Source organism: Notechis scutatus, chromosome Z (genome assembly GCF_049901735.1).
Source record: "Notechis scutatus isolate UNSWTSFEM ecotype Mainland chromosome Z, rNotScu1.2, whole genome shotgun sequence".
NCBI classification, from domain to species: domain Eukaryota; kingdom Metazoa; phylum Chordata; class Lepidosauria; order Squamata; family Elapidae; genus Notechis; species Notechis scutatus.
The window spans coordinates 126,687,608-126,708,513 of NC_142025.1; the positions used below are offsets into that span (position 1 = coordinate 126,687,608).

At 39.6% G+C, this 20,906-nt stretch overlaps 3 protein-coding genes across 3 annotated transcripts in view; all 3 read left to right on the forward strand.

Annotated features, from left to right (window-relative positions):
- The window catches only part of LOC113428103 (vomeronasal type-2 receptor 26-like), a 32,959-nt gene extending 30,666 nt beyond the window's left edge, over window positions 1-2,293 (forward strand). The window contains exon 6 of the mRNA XM_087947426.1: window positions 1,386-2,293. Coding sequence (XP_087803552.1) covers window positions 1,386-2,293 — 908 coding nt within the window. The remainder of the gene's footprint in view (window positions 1-1,385) is intronic.
- Window positions 1-20,906, forward strand: part of LOC148129247 (vomeronasal type-2 receptor 26-like) — a 723,059-nt gene that overhangs the window by 217,562 nt on the left and 484,591 nt on the right. The window lies entirely within an intron of this gene.
- On the forward strand, window positions 6,335-19,071 carry LOC113427728 (vomeronasal type-2 receptor 26-like). The gene is made up of 6 exons (XM_087947427.1): window positions 6,335-6,480; window positions 7,853-8,144; window positions 10,320-11,177; window positions 16,218-16,445; window positions 17,189-17,315; window positions 18,112-19,071. Exons 1-6 carry the CDS (start codon window positions 6,335-6,337, stop codon window positions 19,002-19,004), a joined length of 2,544 nt encoding a protein of 847 aa, XP_087803553.1. The 3' UTR covers window positions 19,005-19,071.

Consider the following 20,906-nt stretch of genomic DNA (forward strand, 5'->3'; position numbering starts at 1 on the left):
GTGGTTTCTTATTGTTTGAAATGGCTTCAAAGTGATTGATTTTTGGTGATTTAATGGACCTCAGTTCTCCATAATTAATAGCCGTTCAGAATCACACCCTCTGTCAGTTCCGTCTCTTTCTCTGCAGCTTAAAATCACACTGCCCACCAGTCACAGCTCATTGAATGGCTCAAAATCAGTCTCTCTGTAAGTGACCGAATCACACACTCATAAATTACAGCTCGTCCAGGCTCTTATCTCTCTCCGCTTCTCCTCAAGTCTTTGCCTCTCTCTCCTCCCTCTTTGTTTGTCCCTGCCAGCTATCCACTGGCTCCGGGGAAACTTGTCTGGGGGATTTGAAATGGGACACGTTGTCTGGCGTGGAAGATTCTACGATTAGCTGTGTGTGGGATTTAAATGAAGGTGCGTTGTTTGTGCTCCATTCAGATCACTGAATGATTCTGTGAGCAACTCAATCGGCCTGCCTGCTTTGCCTGATTTTGGGTAAAAGTTGCTCTTTTTTATAAAAAATTCAATATTTACATACATAGTGTGTTGTGAGTTAATTTTGTGTGAATTTTATGTGAAAGACTGAGCTAGCAGAAGGCAGGTAGATAGATCACTGAATGATTCTGTGAGCAACTTAATCTGCCTGCCTACTTTGCCTGATTTTTGGTAAAAGTTGCTCTTTTCATAAAAAATAAATAAATAAATATTTGTATACATGGTGTTTTGTGAATTAATTTTGTGAGTTTGCTTGCTAACAAATTTTATGAGTTTGCTTGCAAGCAAATTTTATGTGACAAACTGAGTGTCAGGTGATAGATTTCTGAATGAATCTGTGATTCTGTGAGCAACTCAATCTGTCTGCCTGCTTTGTCTGATTTTGGGTAAAAGTTGCTCTATTTTTTTCTAAAAAATTCAATATTTATATAAATATTTATAATATTTACATACAAGCCATGCCCAGCCAGTCACATGACCACCAAGCCAGATCCACAAATTAGTCCACACCCACAGAACCAGATACTGGTCCCAGGGATTTAAAATTATGAGTTTGGTGGTCCCTGAAGTACAAAAGGTTGGCAACTCCTGACCTAGAACATCTGTAGGAAAAGTGGGATACAAACCTAATGAATGAAAAGTAAATAAATAGTATTGGGCTCTGAATTACACCTCTGAAAGCACCATTGCTAAGGGATGATGATAATGATGATGATGATGATGATGATGATGATGATGATGATATCCATTTAATCATGTTCACTTCTGGTGATACTATGGGCCAGGTTTCTCCTTATCTTCTTATCTTAGTCTACTTCTTTGTATTCTTTTGTGCCAAATAGACTTTTTTTCCCTTGTCAGATATTGTTGTTTTATGCCAAATAGACTTTTTTCCTTTTCAGACATGGATTCTTGTTACCAGTGTCCAGAGGACCAGTATCCCAGCAAAGCCCAGGATCGCTGCATTCCAAAAGAGATCAGCTTCCTATCTTTCCAAGAACCTTTGGGGATCACCTTGGCCATTCTTGCACTATTATTTTCTTCCATCACAGCTCTGGTCCTTGCAGTCTTTGTCCAACACAAGGATACACCCATAGTCAAGGCAAACAACCAAGGCCTCAGCTACACCCTCCTGGTCTCCCTCCTGCTTTCCTTTCTCTGCCCTTTGCTTTTCATTGGTCAGCCTCAGAGGGCAACCTGTCTCCTTCGACAGACTGCTTTTGGAATCATTTTCTCTCTGGCGATTTCCTGTGTTGTGGCCAAAACCCTCATTGTGGTCTTAGCTTTCATGGCCACCAGGCCAGATTCTAAGATGAGGTCATGGGTAGGGAATAAGTTGGCCCTCTTTATGGTTCCTTCCTGCTCTGTTGTTCAAACTACCCTTTGTATTGTGTGGCTGGTGAGCTCTGCTCCCTTCCCAAATCTTGACATGCACTCGCTGCCGACAGAAATGGTCCTGGAATGCAATGAAGGCTCTGCTACCTTTTTTTATTGTGTCCTGGGTTTCATTGGCCTCCTGGCCATGATCAGCTTTACAGTGGCTTTTCTTGGAAGGAACCTTCCAGACAGTTTCAATGAAACAAAATTTATCACCCTCAGCATGCTTCTCTTTTGCAGTGTCTGGATCTCTTTTGTCCCAGCCTACCAGAGCACCAAAGGGAAATACATGGTGGCTGTGGAGATCTTCTCCATTTTAGCCTCAAGTGCTGGATTATTGGTCCTCATTTTCTCCCCCAAACTCTATATCATCTTGATAAGACCTGAGCTGAATAACAAGCAACAACTCATGCGAAAAACCCTCATAAAATGATTTATAGAAATCAATCTGGTACAAAAGGGGATTTAAATCAGTGATTGTTGCCAGCAATGACACATGTAGGACTTCTGAAAATGAAATAGCTGTATATTAGTGTAATAATAAAATGTATAATTTTCTTTATCTTTCCATTCTTTCATACCTGAGGTGTAATAATTAAAGCATTATAAAGTCTATCATAATGTATGGAAAAACTTCCTGATTTTGAGAGCTTTAAACATTGAACTACCCTACCACATGAAGGTATAAGATTTAATGAGTCACAGTACTTAGCAATTATGGTCCCTAAAGAAAATTTTGAAAAGTGTAAACAGGAAATACTCTAGTAAACCAAAAGGAAAAGAGTAGTCTGAGTGATTCATATTTCAGTCGGTACAGAAGTCCAAGAGCATCAAAATACAACAGAAGTTCAGAAACTCTGTTCTGGCTGTAGAAATATAAACTCTGAGCCATCTATATGCTTGAAAACGTGTACATTTTTGATTGATTAGTTTGAATAAGAGTCCCCCACCATGATGTGGCTGTATATATCTGCATTTCCAAAAGTATGTGCACTACATGGAGTTCACAGCAGATATTTTCTCCTTGTGTCCTGATAGAGAAACATCTGTCACGGTCAGGGGTTTGCAACCTTAAACACTCAAAGAGCCAATTGGACCCATTTAGACTTAGAAAAAAATAACCTTCAGGCAACCCTCCTCCTCTTGCCACCTCCTGAATGGCTGTGGCGGGGCTGGGAGGGTGCACATGGGCAGGGAAGACCCTCCTTAATTTAGCAGCCCACCATCCCACATGTGCCTTTGCTGCACTTTGGTGCTTGCTTGAGGAGGGTCTCCCCACATATGCGCACCCTCCCAGCCCCACCACAGCAAGCCAGGGGGTCACGAGAGGAGGAGAAGGAGGGTCACCGAAGCCTTAGTGCAGCAGTGAAGTGGCCCTGTACTGCCTTTGTGCCACATTTGCATGTAAGGCAGCCTTTGCTTCCTGCTGCTTCAGGCTGGAACTTGCACCCTCCACGTTCAGCTGAAGAGGGGGATGGGTGGGAATGACAACATGGCAAAACAATGGCCAGAGGCTTCGGCTAGGAGAAAAACTGCATCCCATTAAGACCCTCTTTAAGCAAGCAGCCACCCTCCCTGCACAAACCTTTGTTATGCTTTGGTGCTCACTTAAGGAGGGTCTCCCCATTGGTGCACACCCTGGTAGAGCCCCAAGTCATGAGAGGTGAAGGAGGGTAACCCAAAAGGAAGCCTCTGCTGTGGCTGGCAATTGTTCCTGAGCCAGCCTGGATTTCCAGAAAGAAGAAATAAAAGGAATAGCCAAGAGGCCCAAAGAGCACTTGCTGGCTTCTCCTAGCCATGGCTTTCCACGAGAAAGAGAAGGGACGCAAACAGAGAGCATGAAAGAAATACACACATACACAGAGAGAGACATAGACAGGGGGAAAACTGGTTAATGGGCAAGCATCTCTGGTGAGGGTGCTCTGGCTTTCTCTGAGCCTGACCCCCAGGGTGGGGGTGCGAGCTTTTTCAGGGAGAGCCCCCTGAGCTTCTTAAAGCTGCTGCTGGACCATCCCCCTTTCCATCCTCCCCTCCTCCTGGATCCCATTCTCACCCCGCCAGCCCTCATGTTTGTGAGGCTGGCATCAGTTGCAAGGCATGCACAGTACCAACGATGCTGAAAGGTACATCCATCACAAACAAGCAGCAAGAATGAGGTGCTGGAGAATCAGCCTCTGGCCTTTCTCCATCTCCCACTGCTGCCCTTACCTTCTCAGGCCATGTGAGGGAGGGTGAGGGGCAGGGCCAGGCAGTGATGGGACAGGGAGCCGCAGCACAGGACCCAAAGAGCAGCATGTGTCTCTGGAGCCATGGGTTGCTGAAATCTGGTCACGGTCTAGAATTGAACTCTCTAGAAGCATATAAAATTGGGATAGATAGCATCACTACAAGGTAGATACATATCTGGCTGACAAATCATACTCAACGAGTAGTCCCTAATAGGTCTACGTCTACATGGAGCGAAGTAAGCAGTGGGGTGCCACATGGTTCTGTCTTAGGCCCAATATTCTTCAATATCTTCATTAATGACATAGAAGGGGAATGAAATTTGCAGATGATACTAAGGAATAGCTAACACCCTAGAAGATACATTCAAGATCTAGATTCTCTCAGACTTGGACATGAAAAACATTTCAGAAGAAGACAGTAGTCAACTTTTTGTTGTAATATCCCCAATTAAATGGTATTGACTGATCAATTCTAGAGGAAAAGAGGAGAAGCAGTTTAAGAATACCAGAGAGAAAATTCAGAAAATTTTCTTCCTTATCCTACTATATACTTGCTTGGCCATCCTGACTTTAATTGCACTTCAAGTGGGGTTCATCACTCAAATCTTGGCACCCATCAAGCAATCCCCCATCTGGGGTAAGATTGAGGCCAAAACAAATGAGGAGAGTACTGTGGAGGGTGGAGAAATCAACTTAAATGGGCAAATCCAAGAAGAATTGGGGAAAAAAATCTCTTAGGGGCCCTATGAGTCAGATTTCCTCTGAGTGTCATGTAAAGAAAAAGGGCACCCAAAACCTTTATAAACAGAACACTGACACTGATGTTCCCTAAACTCTTCTGAAGATGTAACCTAGTCTGTAATGAAACATTGGGAAACCAACCCACAAGCTTAGAGAATGGACTTTTACCCACATCCAAACTTGAGCTACAGATGTTAGCCACTATTACAAAGTCTGGAATGGTATAGAACCTTCTACCACAGGCAGGGAGTTAGACTAGAAGACTTCCAAGGTCCCTTACACCTCTATTATTCTATGATCTAACTATGTATCTTAAATCAGTTGTTGCACTGGATATAACTTATTAGCAGAGGTGGGCTGCTGCCAGTTCAAAATGCCCACCAACCTCTGTGCTATCCTGTCGTATAAATCTCACACTCTGGTTTGCTCGCCCCGCCCACACAGCCCATTTGATTTCCGCACCTCACCCGGTCTACTCACCACACACATGAAATCGCTATGTGTTTGCAACTATGCCCGTGAGAAGCACGCAGGCGCACATGAAGCGGGTGTGCGCATGCACGCTCACATTTCCAGTTCTGAACTAGGCAAACTGGTTGTTAAATGATATTATTATTACCATTATTCATGATACAGTTGTAATGTTGCAGGTGTCCCACTCAAATTGTTGAAAGAAAGGTCAATAGGAAAAGGCCTGTCATGGGGACCCAATGTTATCTAAATGACTGTTCTCATACCTAAATTACTAAATTTTGCAACCTTCGTTGATTGATATTTTGGGTGTAAGGGTGGATGAATTGATGTAAAAAATATCAGTGAATTATCATATGCTAGCAGGGATAGAAAATAGAAAATTTTGAACTGAAGCTTAGTGACCCAAGTCTGAATCTGAACCCCACAAACTCAGCTGAAATAAATATATGAATAGCAAAGGTGTTTGCAAAGGTCCCAAAGGGTTTGACCTTCCTTGCAGCATTGTTTTTTTTTTCCTGTTGCCTGTTTCGACCCCGCATGGAAATACTCCTGCTAAATATTCTTATATCTCATTTTAGAAAGTTGCATTCTTCTGAAATTTCTTAGGAGAAGAGAAAAGTTTTGTTGAAATGATAGGTTGAAAAATGATTTTCTTCTGCTACAAAAAAGAAAATCTAATATTAAGCAGATATTTAAATTCCCCATAATTATCTAATTGATGATGATTACTTGGAAAACTCCTCCAGTTGACAAGGGATTTTTTGGTAGCGACTAATAAAACAAAATCAAGATTGGTGATTCTTCTTAATCTATACTTGAACATTGGCACAAGGATTTTAACGTGATTGGGAGCTCTGCATTTATTAATCAAGCTGATATTGCTAGCCATGCAAGGATGCCAACACTTGAATGATTGAAATAACACAGGTGACTTGATGTTAAGAAGATGTAAATGCAAGATCATGAACTTTATTCTCTGGATTCTCAAACTGCTTCCTTGGACATCATGTGATGTTCTAGTTGCTAAATGCATGAACAGTGATCCACGGAATATCCACCATAAATATTATCAGTCAGGGGATGTTATCATAGCTGGCATTAGTTCACAAAGCTTCATGTTTTCCAATCCTCTCAACTTTGAAAGGCATCCCTCTTTTGAAGTCATTGAAGATCTCATGTAAGCAATTGATATTTTTAATCAAACGGTTCAGATAAGTGTCTCGTAAAATTTGCACCCATGACTTTGCAGTCAAACTAAGGGACTTACTATCCTTTAAGCTTGAATGAGCTATAAATTAATATTCATCCAGTGAAAGAGACTCCACTTTACATCATGTTCCCAAGAAAGGTGATCAGTTAAACTTTATATGGTTGGACATTACTGAGGCTCATTCTACCCTCCCCACTTCTTTGTAACATATTACTTTATTCTCATTATACATCTTCTAGAACTTTCAATAAATTTTAAGAGAATTATTCCTTTCCATTTTCCTGAGCATCCAAGGGGGATTGATACTAACTTATTTGGAATATATTTTATTTGTATAGTCTTGATTGGCCAAGTGTGATTGGACACACAAGGAATTTGTCCCTGATGCAGAAGTTCTTAGTACACATACAAATAACAAAGTGGTAAATTATAAATCATAAGCTAAAACCATAAATCGTAAGGTATAAGATTTCCATGATAAAAACATTCCATCTTTCATCAAGGACAACTGAAAGTTATTAAAAATATAAATCAGTAAAACTAACAATATCAGGGTGGGATTTGAACATAGGGTGTGGCAGAAGCTGAATTTGCAACCAAGCTGCATTCTTGAAAGATGGCTGGAATAATAAGAAACTCAAATTTCAAAATGAGGATGTTCAACCAATGGAAATGCTATCTCTAGGATTAGGGCATGCAGTCTAAACTTTATTTCCTGCTAAGGTATGTCGTTGGTAGAACTCTTTCCATTCATACCTAAGGTCACTTATTTTCTCTAACAGATATATTCTGGTTAAAAATGAAAGTTAACACTGACATGCATTTTTGGAATCAACACCTAGATAAATATAGTTAGCTGGAGATTTAAAAGCATCTCACTGAAATGCATGCATTTTTATGCTAGGTTTTGAAAAAGGTTTGTGCTAGGTGTTGGTATATTTGTGCCTGAGTTCCATCATGAAGTTGCCCAGATATCTTTGTTGTTAGTTGCAGAATCGTTTCTGACCCATCAAGACCACATGGACAATGTTCCTCCAGGCTTCCTCTCCTCTACCATCCTCCAAAGCCCATTTGAGCTCACGCCTACTGCTTCAGGGACTCCATCCAGCCACCTCATTCTCTGTCGTCCCCTTCTTCTTTTGTCCTCAATCGTTCCCAGCATTAGGCTCTTCGCCAGTGAGTCCTTCCTTCTCATTAGGTGGCCAAAGTATTTCAGATTCATTCCAGATACCTTATGATTCTGTAATATTAAAAATACAGTAACAATATATTAAAGGAATAGGAATTTATCAAGACTTAGGTAGAGAGAATTCAATGGTAGAGGTAAATCTCATTACAGATATTTGACCCAGACCTACCAGCACATCTTGGCTCTTGTCTTTGCTGTGAAGGAGATCAATGATGATACTCAGATGCTACGCAACATCTCTCTGGGTTTCAACATTTATAATGACTACTTCACTGGAAGCTTAACTTATCTTGCTTCACTGGAGCTCCTCTCCACATGGAGGAAGTTCATTCCAAACTATAAATGCGATGCTCAAAGTACTACTGTAGCTGTGATTGGGGGGCCTGACACCAAAGCATGTCTTTTCATGGCAACCATTCTGAGCATCTACAAGTTACCTCAGGTAAGGTTGACACCTAGAGCATCAGATTTTAAAAGACAGGTGGGGCTTACTTGTTTTGTTCATTAAGAATTTTTATTAATTTGGGACAAAGGTGTCATCCTCCTAAAGGGGGTGTTTATTTTGTGCATTAAATATGAATCCTGAACCTGAATCTTTTAAAAATTATTTTAAAATAGCACATCAAAGCATCCATCCTGGAGTTCTGAGAAAGGGGCATAGATCCAATCTGACCCAGTCATCAATCAATCTGAGGTTTTTTTCTTCTGAGTTTTCAGACTTGTGCTGGAACCCAGCTTCAGCAATGTAGACACATTCTACTAGAGATGAGTTCCCTGAAGATGGGTTCCAGCGTGAGTCCAAAAGTTTGGAAGATTAAACTTCCGATCCTGGTGATCAACCCAGATTGGATCTTGCAACATTGTCATGGGATATTTGCCTTCATTCATGAAGGGGACAAAATTTGAAGCAGGCAGTGCTTCTAAGGCCTCCACTTGTCAATAGGAAGTGAAGGCTTATGGAGTTGGCTGCAAAGAGATTTCAAAGCCACAGCCTCTACCAGAGGGGAGTCAAATATGCCACTTTGTGGACATGACTTTATTATCAAACCCCTGTTTGTTTGTAGCATGTAACCTCCTTTTCAAGCACAGTAAACTTGCAGAAAGGAGTGCCACAAGAATGCACTTGCTCATTTTGTCAAGTCATACTACTAAAATAAGTATACGACCTCCATTTTTTTTTTGACAAAAATGGCTATGCTTCTTCTACCAGCAAGGATATGATTTAATTCCTGAGAGGAGCATACTCCAGTTCTGTCTTAACACCACTCTCCAAATCATTATAATATTTTATTTATTTTATTTTATTTGTCAATCGCTTACAAGATAATAGTTATAAGCATGAGTAAGAATACAGGAAATAGGTACGAATAAATGGGGACAATAGGACAGGGATGGTAGGCACAATTGTGCACTTATGCACACCCCTTACAGACCTCTTAGGAATGGGGTGAGGTCAATAGTGGATAGTTTGAGGTTAAAGGAGTGGAGGTTAGAGGATGTAACAACAGAGTCAGGTAGTGCATTCCAGGCATTGACCACTCTGTGGCTGAAGTCGTTCTTTTTGCAATCAAGTTTGGAGCAGCTTACATTGACTTTGTATCTGTTGTGTGCTCTTGTATTGTTGCAGTTGAGGCTGAAGTAGTCATGGACTTGTAGGACATTGTAGCAGATAATTTTGTGTACTACGCTTAAGTCCAACCATAGGCGGTGTAGTTCAAGTTTGTCCAAGCCCAAAATTTCAAACATGGTGACCTAGGGTATTCTGTTGTGAGCAGAGGACTTTAGTACTCTTCTCGTGAAATAGTTCTGGACTCGATCAATTGTATTAATGTCCGATATACAGTGCAGATTCCAGACTGATGAGCTCTATTCAAGTATTGGTCTAGCAAAAGCTTTGTATGCTCTAGTTAGCAATTTCCAGAGGAGAAACTTTGTAAGATTAGATTTACAACTCTTAATGGATAATATTCTTGATTGATATAGTCTACGATATTTAAAAAGTACCAATTGATGTTGCACACTGTCCATGTCCTGATTGAAAATATTACTGTCCACTGTTACAGTCCTAATTTGGTCTTTTCCCATTCTTGGGTAATTATTTTGGTGGAGATTTATCTTTATTGTAGCATATGAGTGATTTTTGCAACAAGAAGTAAAGAACAAATGAAAAGAACAAACTTTCTGGAGAACCAGTAGCAGAAATTTTGAGTAGGTTGGAGAACCGGCAAATACCACCTCTAATTGGCCCCATCTCCATCTATTCTTTGCCTCCCGAGTCCCAGCTGATCAGCTGGGTCTTCTTTTGTTGCCCTGCACAGGAGAATGGAGCTGGAAAGCAAGTTAATGTGGTGAGGAAGGAATGAGATTTTGCAGTATCCTTCCCCTGGAATGGGGTGAGAATGGAGATTTTACATTATCTTTTTCCCTGCCACCAAGATATACCCACAGAACTGGTTCTAAAAAAATTTGAATCGCGCCACTGCTTAAGAGGAATTCATCTTTTTCCACATCTTTTTTCAAAATACAAAATGGATAATCAACCTTCAGACAATAAAAGTTTGCCTACTCAAATCCTACGTACTTAGACTTCCTTTTGTTTCTTTTTTCTTTTTTGTAGCTTGGATATGGATCTTCTCCTTTGATTAATGACCCATCCCAAAAAGTCTTTTTCCAATGGATGTTCCCTAATAGAAACCAACAATATACAGGGATGCTTCAACTGCTTTTGCTTTTCAGATGGACTTGGATTGGTGTCATTTTCATACCGGATGACAATGCCCTCTGGTTTGTACAGAAAGAACTTCCCAAGTTTTCTCAAAGTGGTATCTGTTTTGATTTTATAGAACCATTCCCAACTGTGTTTCTTAAAAGTGGCATTCATGAAATTATGGAATCATGGGCCAAACTGTATATCTTGATAAGTGATAGCTTTGCCAGTGTTGTAATTTTACATGGTGAAATTCACACTACAGTCTTTTTGAGAATGTTTCCCAGAGTTTTGGACGTTGAAGACAAAGAAATGAAGACAGGGAAAGTATGGATCATGACTGCACAGATAGAATTCACTTCTGTTCCCTTTCAACGATCTTGGGATATAAATATCCTTCATGGTTCCTTAGCCTTTGAAACTGAGTCAAAAGAGGTGGTAGGTTTTCAACATTTTCTTCAGATAAGAAACCTTAATGTGGAAACCAGAGATGGTTTTATTAAGGACTTTTGGAGACAGGCATTTGATTGTTCCTTCCCAAATTCTTTGGAAGAGGAAAACGTTTGGAATCTCTGCATTGGGGAGGAGAAGCTGGAGGCTCTTCCTAGGTCTGTCTTTGACATGAGCATAACTCCTCATAGCTATAGCATCTACAATGCAATTTATGCTGTGGCCCATGCATTGAAATCCATGAGCTCATCAATGCTCAAACATAGAACTATATCAGAGGAAGGACAGAAGAATGTTCTGAATTCATTACTTTGGCAGGTAACGTCTTGATTAGATTAGATTAGATTCAACTTCATTGTCATTACCATGGATCCAGGCAATGAAATGCAGTTAGCATCCAACCAGAGTGCAAGACAACAGTAAAATATAAATATATGTATGCAAATATGCAAGGCATCTATGAATATGTCAATGGAAAATGTATGTACGCAAGCACACAAAGATAAGTGTGACTGCACATATATGAACTTATACAACTGTACAAAATGTTCATGGACACATTGAATATAAATACAGATGCACAGAGAATTATACAAAATACATCATATATTATCACGGGAGACATCAGCATATGTGTGGGGACAAACAAACTGAGGAGTTCAGCAGGAAACCTCTGTATGGTAAAAGCTGTTCCCTAGCCTGCTGGTCTTAGACTGCAGGCACCTGAACCTCCTCCCATATGGAAGAAGAGTAAACAGTTTGTGGGCTGGATGGAAGGGGTCCTTAACGATGCTGTGAGCTTTATACAAACATCATTACCTCTGAATGTCCACAATGGCAGGAAGTGGAATCCCTATAATTTGTTGGGCGGTTTTCTCCACCCTCTGTAATACCTTTTTTTCTTTTATAGATCACAAATACAAGGAACTTGTCAATAGTTAAGTTCCTATCCTCATGAATGCTTGTCTACATACACAGAATTCTTCACTTTATAATATTAACATTATTATCCATTATATGATGATAATGATGTTATATATTTATATATATCAACTTGTATTTTTAAGTCAAGTTTTTTTATTTATATATGTATGTATTTTGAATACAGTGTATTGCCGGGACATTTCATTTTACAAAAGACAAAAAAGATAAAATTTCAGATATATTGACAGTACTAATGATAATACACATAATCATCATAATCATATTTATAATTATATTATCTTATTTATAATCCTGTTAATTATACTAGCATACTTATAATTATCGAGAACATTCATATTTTACTCATAACAATGATCTTTCTTCATTAATTTCTACCTCTTATCTCTAACCCTTGATAAAACCTATTCCACATTAATGTGTATCTCCTTTATCTTTCATTTTCAATGTCAATCTATCCATCTCTGCACAATCCAGTGTTTTCCGAATTACATTTTCATCTGGTGGGATGTTCTAATTTTTCCAATAATGTGCAAATACAATTCTTGCTATTGTCAATACATGTAGGATTAACTATATAGTCCTTTTATCATAACTTTCTGGTATTATACCAGAGGTGGTATTCAGCAGGTTCTGACCAGTTCTGGAGAACAGATAGCAGAAATTTTGAGTGGTTTGGAGAACTGGCAAATACTACTTCTGACTGGAGATTTTACAGTATCCTTCCCCTGCCACGCCTACCAAGCCACACCCACAGAACTGGTAGTAAAAGAAAATTGAATCCCACCACTGTATTATACCTAACAAAAATATTTCTGGCTTTAAATCTATATGCTGCTTAATCAAATTTTCTAGCAATGTGTGTATTTTTGTCCAACATTTTCTTGCTTTTGTGCATGTCCACCACATATGATAATAGGTACCTAGTGCCTGATTGCATTTCCAACATTTGGTGGACATGTTGATAAACATTTTTGCTTATCTTGCTGGTGGCAAATGCCACCTGTGAAACATTTTATAAAGATTTTCTTTGTATGCAGTAGCCATTGTCAGTTTGTAATGTCTATCCCAACGTTTTTGCCATTTATCTAGTTCTATAATATAGCCAAAGGTTTTGCCCAGATTATCATTGTTTCTTTTAACTTGTTCATCTTCCATTTTAAAGCTTAGTAGGTAATTATACATTTTCTTATCAGTTTTTCATCTATCCCTAATAATATCTTATCAAATGTTGTTAATTCTTTATAGAAACCTGATGTTTTCACATCTTTCTCATACTTTGATTGCTTTTGCAAGTATGGCCACCATGCTAAATCCATCACTTGGTTTTGTACTTCCCATCTGGTTTTAAGTTCCCTTTTCTCATTTATCTTTGTAGGATACAGTTTTTTCCAAGTTAATAACGTTTGGATGTATCAGTGCTTCCATTGTAGAAAGCGAGACTGGAATTTTCCTATAGCTTTGTGACTTAATTTTTCCCATACTAAAAATAAAGTATTCCTGACATAGTGTCTTAAATATCTATGTACTGTATTCCTTCCATACCATAGAAAGGCAAGCCACCTTACTTGGAGATTATGGCCCTCCAGTATTAATAATCTTCTATGACTCAGGCTTATCCATTCTTTCACCCATGTAAGTGCAGATGCCTGATAATACAACTCCCAGTCTGGTAACCCAAAGCCCCCAGTATCTTTAGACACTTCTAATATTTTCAATCCTATTCTTGCTTTTTTACCTTGCCAGTTATATTTCAAAATTATTTATTCAATTCCTCAAAATATTTTTTTCTCTAATTTTATCAGTATTGTTTAGTATAAGAAAAGGTAATAGGTTCATTTTTATAGCAGCTATTCTCCCTATCATTAAGAGTTGTAGGTTCTTCCATTTCTCCAAGTCCAGCTTAATTTGTTGCATTAACTTTATATAGTTGTCATCTTTGATTGTTGCACATCTTGCTGTTAAGTAGATTCCTAAATATTTCACTTTCTTTACTTTCTAAAATTCTATCTTCTTTATCAGTTCATTTCTCTATTACTCTATAAGATTATTGACTATTGTTTTAACTTTTTCTTTATTTATTTTCAGCCTTGCAACTTCTCCATATTACTCAATTTTCGCTATCAGTCTGGGGCCAGTTTCTAATGGCTCTTCTAGTATTAAAACTAGGTTGTCTGCAAATGCTTGTAATATATACTCTTCTTTTTTAATTTCAATTTTTCAATTTTAATTTTTTAATTTCTAATTAACTGTTCCATAGTATTGTTACGTATTGTTTCCATAGGTCTCTTACTCTCCTATCAATCTGTTTCAAAACCACCAATTGTTTCCCCTTGTGTTGTAGTGTTTCATCTCTTGCCTTCTTGAGTATTTCATCTCTTATCGGTTTTTCACAAATCTCACGTGTACTTCTCTTGGGATTTTCTGCCTCCTCGCATAGTTCGTATGTATTCTAAAAGTTTTGTCTGTCTCCATCTCTTGCCTATCAATCCCTAATGCCTTTGCCAAGATCTCTTTCATCATGTCTGGTAGGTCTTCCTCTTTCTCCTCTTCTATATTCTGAAATCTTAAAAAGTGGGCTGCTTTTTTGTTTCTAGTATTATCACTGTACCTTCTAGCTCTTTACTTGCTTGTATCAATCTACAATTTATTTCATCAACTTTTTTCTCTGCTTGTTCTGATTTCTCCTTCATTATCTCAATTCTTTGTTCATTTTTTGTTACCATTTGCTGAAAGTTCACAAATTTTTCATCTATATTTTGTATTTTTTTCCTTTACCTCTCCCATACCATTTCTCACTTCACCTATATATATTTTTATCTCATTATGATTTTTTGTTATGGCTCCAGCAGCTACTGAAAAATTGCTTGCATTTCCTTTTGGAATGTATTTGATTTCTCCAGCTGTAATATGCTCTCTATTAACCTCTGATTAGATGGACTTGAGGATGGCATTGATAGTGTAAGATGCTTTCTTCCCTATTTTGGTTAAATGTGAAGTACTTGCCATTTGGGCAGCTAATATTAATCCCCTCTTTCTCTTTTTTCCCCTTTAATAAACTAGCAGCAGGTACACCCACCTGCCCTTCTAACAGCAAAGGGCTAATCAGCCAAAGGCTAACGATAAACAACTCCCCAACACTTCAATATCCCAGATCAAAATCCAATTCCCTCAACTTCAATCAATTTTCAGTTTCTCAATATCTCAGTCAGTTAGGTTTATAATCCACAAGACCCACTGTATCCCCAGTCTTTGATAGTCCGATGTACCAAGATGTCAAGCTAAATCCAATAATGCACAAGGTCAGTCCACACAGACCATTCTTTATAAGGAGGATTGTTAGGGATAACATGGTTACCTAACTTAGTTTGGGTAAAATAATATATATAAACTATGTTAGTGAGTTTAAGTGTGTGTATCATTTTAAATGTAAAACATGTATTTTGGGTGCGGTTGTAAAATCACCATAAGAGGGAGCAAGAGAGCTCACTGTTTGCTGGCTTTTACTAGATTGCTGACAATGATGGATTGATGGTGATAACTGCGTGTTTTCCCTGCTATTACTGAAGGAAGAAAAGAGTTTTTACTTCTTCATATCTCTAACTGCGAAGAGATATATTACAGGACTGATATTGTACGTTTAATGAACTCTTTTTCGACACTGGACTTTGCTAATGAATAATCCCCGGACGGACTGAACTAGTGTATGATATATGGACTGTTTGACTATGCTATAACTCTTACTGGAATAAAAACTATTTAACTGGCACAGTGTATCTGTTTTACTGAGTGTAAGCTACAACAACGTTTATCTCACATATCTGCCTGCCTGCCTGACTACCATGCACATTCTGCTAGGGTGTGTATCCCTAACAAGGATCAAAGAGCAAAAAGAGAAAAAGGAAAAATATTTATCCTTAGAAATGTCTTTTATACTATCTTGTCTTCTGTCAATTAGTATTTATAATCTGCAAGGCCCACTGTATCCCCAACCTTTGATGCTCCAATGTTCCAAAATGTCAAGTTAAACACAAAATCTTCCCAGGTTCTCAAATCAAACTTTTATCTTTTCCACTTTTCCCACCAGTCAGTCAAAGATATTCCAAAGCTGGTCTGTGCATGCACAGGAGCACCAGAAACTGAAAAAACAGCTCCCCAGCCAGCTGGTCTTCGCACATGTGGGAGCACTGGAAACCAGAAGAGCCAGCTGGTCTTCACGTGCAAATGCTCATTAGAAAGTGGAAGAGCAGGTGGCCAGTGCACATGCATGCACCGGAAAGCTAAGCTTCACGTTTGTGGGACTCCCGTGCATCAGCAAACTGCTCTTCTGATTTCCTATGAAATATCCTCACTTTCTGTTATATTCTTTGTATTACATATGCATAACTTTATAGATTTTTTCCACCTTCATTTTAGTTCCACCATTATCTCAGAAAAGTCTCATTTAACAACAGTGTTGGGAAGATGATTTCTTTTGATCAAAATGGGAACCTGGAAGCAGGATTTAATATTATCAATTGGGTCACACTTCCAAACCTAGCACTACATCGATCCAAAGTGGGAACATTTGATCTCAGAGCTCTCAAAGACAATGCATTCAGTCCTTTTGTTGATGCCATCAGATGGCCAGAGAGATTTAACCAGGTATGTTCTGTTATTTCCTCTGTTCCAAGATAGGTTAATCACTTGATGCTTATTCTATCTATCTTTATAGCCAAATTTAGTTTGAAAGATTCTAAATAGTTTAATGACAGGGATTCTGAGAGTGAGGACACATTTTAGGGACTTCAGGGGATATCCATTTTAGATTATACATGTATATCTGATAGCCGTGATTCATTCTGCAAATATTTTTTAAAAAAATTTAACCCAGAGAAACGTATCTAACAACACTGGTAGATAAAGACTAAGGGTGACATCATAGCAGTGTTCCAATATCTAAGGGGCTCCTCCAAGAAGACGGAATCAAGCTATTCTCCAAAGCACCTGAAGGCAGGATAAGGAGAAATTTCCTAACAGTGAGAACAATTAACCTGTGGAAGAGCTTGCCATTAGAAGATGTGGATCCTCCAACACTGGATATTTTAAAAAGAGATGGGAAAGCATTTGTGTGAGCACTCTATTTGTGTAACTAGATCTGCGTGCGCACACAGTCTTGCCCACCACTTCCATGGCTCGGTCTTTTCTTTGATTTTTGATATTTGTATATGTTTTTTTAAAGGCATGTGAATAGTATTTCTCAAACTGTTATTCAGGCTGCCTAATTAGAAATAAAGTTATATTGCTATTCTAGTTTCAACCCAAGGTTTACGTATTGTACTTTACCCATTTGTTCAATCGGTTCTGCTAAGAAAATAAGAGCAATTATAATTTCCCATTGCACACAGGTACAGCCTCGTTCTTTGTGTAACGAACCTTGCCGTAAAGGTCACAGCAAGACCAAGAAGGAAGGGAAGCCATTTTGTTGTTATGATTGCCTTCCATGCCCAGAAGGAAAAGTGTCAAACTGGACAGGTAAGGTACAATGCTTACCAAGTTTTAATTCATTGGTGATGGTAGTGATATGACAATTATTTGAGTAAAAAGCAGGCTAAATGGAAATACGTCTGTGTTGCTCCATGGTGACACAAGCTCTGACTTTTTTTTTGAAGGGTTGGTGATGTCACTCCACACCTACAGGGACAGAGTTTGCATTTCATCATTTTCTCTCCTTGGTGGATTCATATGGGGCCAAGGGTTAAACTAATTTTTTTATCCAGACCAGAGATCAGAAAATTGGGATTCATATTTTCCATTAATGTGGTAAATTGAAATAGAACAGTTTTTAGTTTACCTTCTTTAAAACCTGGCATGGAACATCCTTAGGGTGTTGAGACTCATAGTACTTGAGGCAGAGTTCTAAGGAGGATAAAATGTGTGTTAGTTTTTGTGGCTGCGCTCAAATAAGTTACTCCACAATTGAGCATGATTGTTCACTATTGACTTTGGTCCTGTCATTCTCTCAATTCAACATATCCCACCAGCTTGTTTTTGCAGAGAAAGCAAGACAATAGAAGGCTATGTGTGTTACCTAAAACATCTCAAGAAAAGGGGGATATAAACCTAATGAATGAAAAATAAATAAACACACAATATTGGGCTCTGAATTACGGCAGCATGAAAGCACCATTGCTAAGGGGTGATGATGAGGAAGATGATGATGATGATGATGATGATGATGATATCCATTTAATCATGTTCACTTCTGGTGATTCTATGGGCCAGATTTCTCCTTGTTGTTTCATGCCAAATAGACTTTTTTCCTTTTCAGACATGGATTCTTGTTACCAGTATCTCTGCAAAGCCCAGGACTGCTGCATTCCAAAAGAGATCAGCTTCCTAACTTTCCAAGAACCTTTGGGGATCACCTTGGCTATTGTTGCTGTTTTCTGTTCTTCCATCACAGCTCTGGTTCTTGCAGTCTTTGTCCAACACAAAAATACACCCATAGTCAAGGCCAACAACTGGGGCCTCAGCTACACCCTCCTGGTCTCCCTCCTGCTTTCCTTTCTCTGCCCTTTGCTTTTCATTGGTCAGCCTCAGAGGGCAACCTGTCTCCTTCGACAAACTGCTTTTGGAATCATCTTCTCTCTGGCAGTTTCTTGTGTGGTGGCCAAAACCCTCATTGTGGTCTTAGCTTTCATGGCCACCAAGCCAGATTCTAAGATGAGGTCATGGGTAGGGAACAAGTTGGCCCTCTTTATGGTTCCTTCCTGCTCTGTTGTTCAAACTACCCTTTGTATTGTGTGGCTGATGAGCTCTGCTCCCTTCCCAAATCTTGACATGCACTCGCTGCCGACAGAAATTATTCTGGAGTGCAATGAAGGCTCTGCTACCTTGTTTTATTGTGTCCTGGGTTTCATTGGCCTCCTGGCCATGATCAGCTTTACAGTGGCTTTTCTTGGGAGGAACCTTCCAGACAGTTTCAATGAAACAAAATTTATTACCCTCAGCATACTTCTCTTTTGCAGTGTCTGGATCTCTTTTGTCCCAGCCTACCAGAGCACCAAAGGGAAATACATGGTGGCTGTGGAGATCTTCTCCATTTTAGCCTCAAGTGCTGGATTATTGGTCCTCATTTTCTCCCCCCAAATCTATATCATCTTGATAAGACCTGAGCTGAATAACAAGCAACAACTCATGCGAAAAACCCTCATAAAATGATTTACAGAAATCAAACTGGTACAAAAGGGGATTTATATCAGTGATTGTTGCCAGCAATGACACATGCCTTAAGTACTTTTGAAAATGAAATAGTTTTGTATTAGTGTAATAATAAAATGTATAATTTTCTTTATCTTTCCATTCTTTCATGCCTGTGGTGTAATAATTAAAATATTATAAAGTCTATCATAACATATGGAAAAACTTCCTGATTTTGAGAGCTTTAAACATTGAACTACTCTACCCCATGAAGCGATAAAATTCAATGAGTCACGGCACTTAGCAATTATGGTCCCTGAAGAAAATTTTGAAAACTGTAAGCAGGAAATACTCTAGTAAACCAAAAGGAAAAGAGTATATTTGAGTGATTCGTATTTCAGTCGGTACAGAAGTCCAAGAGCATCAAAATACAACAGAAGTTCAGAAACTCTGTACTGGCTGCAGAAATATAGACTCTGAGCCATCTATATGCCTGAAAATGTGTGCATTTTGATTGATTAGTTTAAATAAGAGTCCCCTACCATGATGTGGCTTTATATATCTGCATTTCCAAAAGTTTGTGCACTACATGGAGTTCACAGCAGATATTTTCTCCTTGTGTCCTGATAGAGAGACATCTGTCACGGTCAGGGGTCTTCAACCTTAAACACTCAAAGAGCCAATTGGACCCATTTGGACTTAGAAAAAAATAACCTTCAGGCAACCCTCCTCCTCTTGCCACCTCCTGAATGGCTGTGGCGGGGCCGGGAGGGTGCACATGGGCAGGGTGACCCTTTTTAAGTGAGAAGCCCACCACCCCACATGTGCCTTTGCTGCACTTTGGTGTGTGCTTGCTTGAAGAGGGTCTCCCCACATGTACACACACTCCCAGCCCCACCACAGCAAGCCAGAGGGTCATGAGAGGAGGGGAGGAGGGTCACTGAAGTCTTAGTGCAGGAACAAAGTGGCCCTGTACTGCCTTCATGCCACATTTGCATATAAGACAGCCTTTGCTTCCTGCCGCTTCAGGCTGGAATTTGCACCCTCCACATTCAGCTGAAGAACTGCTAGATGGGTGGGGGGGAATGACAACATGGCAAAGCAATGGCCAGAGGCTTCAGGTAGAAGAAAAACTGCATCTTGTTAAGACCCTCTTTAAGCAAGTGGCCACCCTCCCTGCGCATGCCTGTGCTGCACTTTGGTGCTCACTTAAGAAGGGTCTTCCCATGGGTGCACCCCCTGGCAGAACCCCAAGTCATGAGAAGAGGAGGAGTGGGTGAGGAGGAGGGCAACCCAAAAGGTTGCCTCTGCTGTGGCTGGCAATTGTTCCTGAGCCAGCCCGGATTTCCAGAAAGAAGAAATAAAAGGGACTTCCGGTGGCAAGGCAAGGACGAACAGAGGTGCAAAAGTCCGTCCGTGGTTTCAGCTAATCTCTTCTTGTGGGTGGTACTATCCTTTGAGGGTGCTCGAGTCCCAGAGAGATTTGTGCCGGTGCGGGGAAGACTCGGGCTGCAGTGTGGGGAAGGAAACATGGGGGGAAAACTCTCTCAGCCACAGGAACAGCATGTTAGTGAGCTGCTGAAGTTAGTCAGGACAAGCTTCTTTATCTTTAAACCCTCTGGGGGGGAGCAAATAGTTCTTTCAAAAGGTAATGTGGAAGAGCTGCTGCAAGAGATCTGGCGACAATGTCCCTGGTATCCAGAGAAGGGATCTTTAAAGTTAGACACGTGGAGGAGAATTGGAACTATCCTTCATGAAGAGCCACGGGCAACAGCTGAAATTTTGATATATTGGAAGGTTGTTATGACTGCTTTAGAAACCCAGCAACAACCTCTTTTAAAAACTTTAGTAGAACCTCCTCCTTATAAAGGAGTTGTGTTGCACCCTCCTACCCCAAAACTGGAGTATGTGTCCTCACCCCCA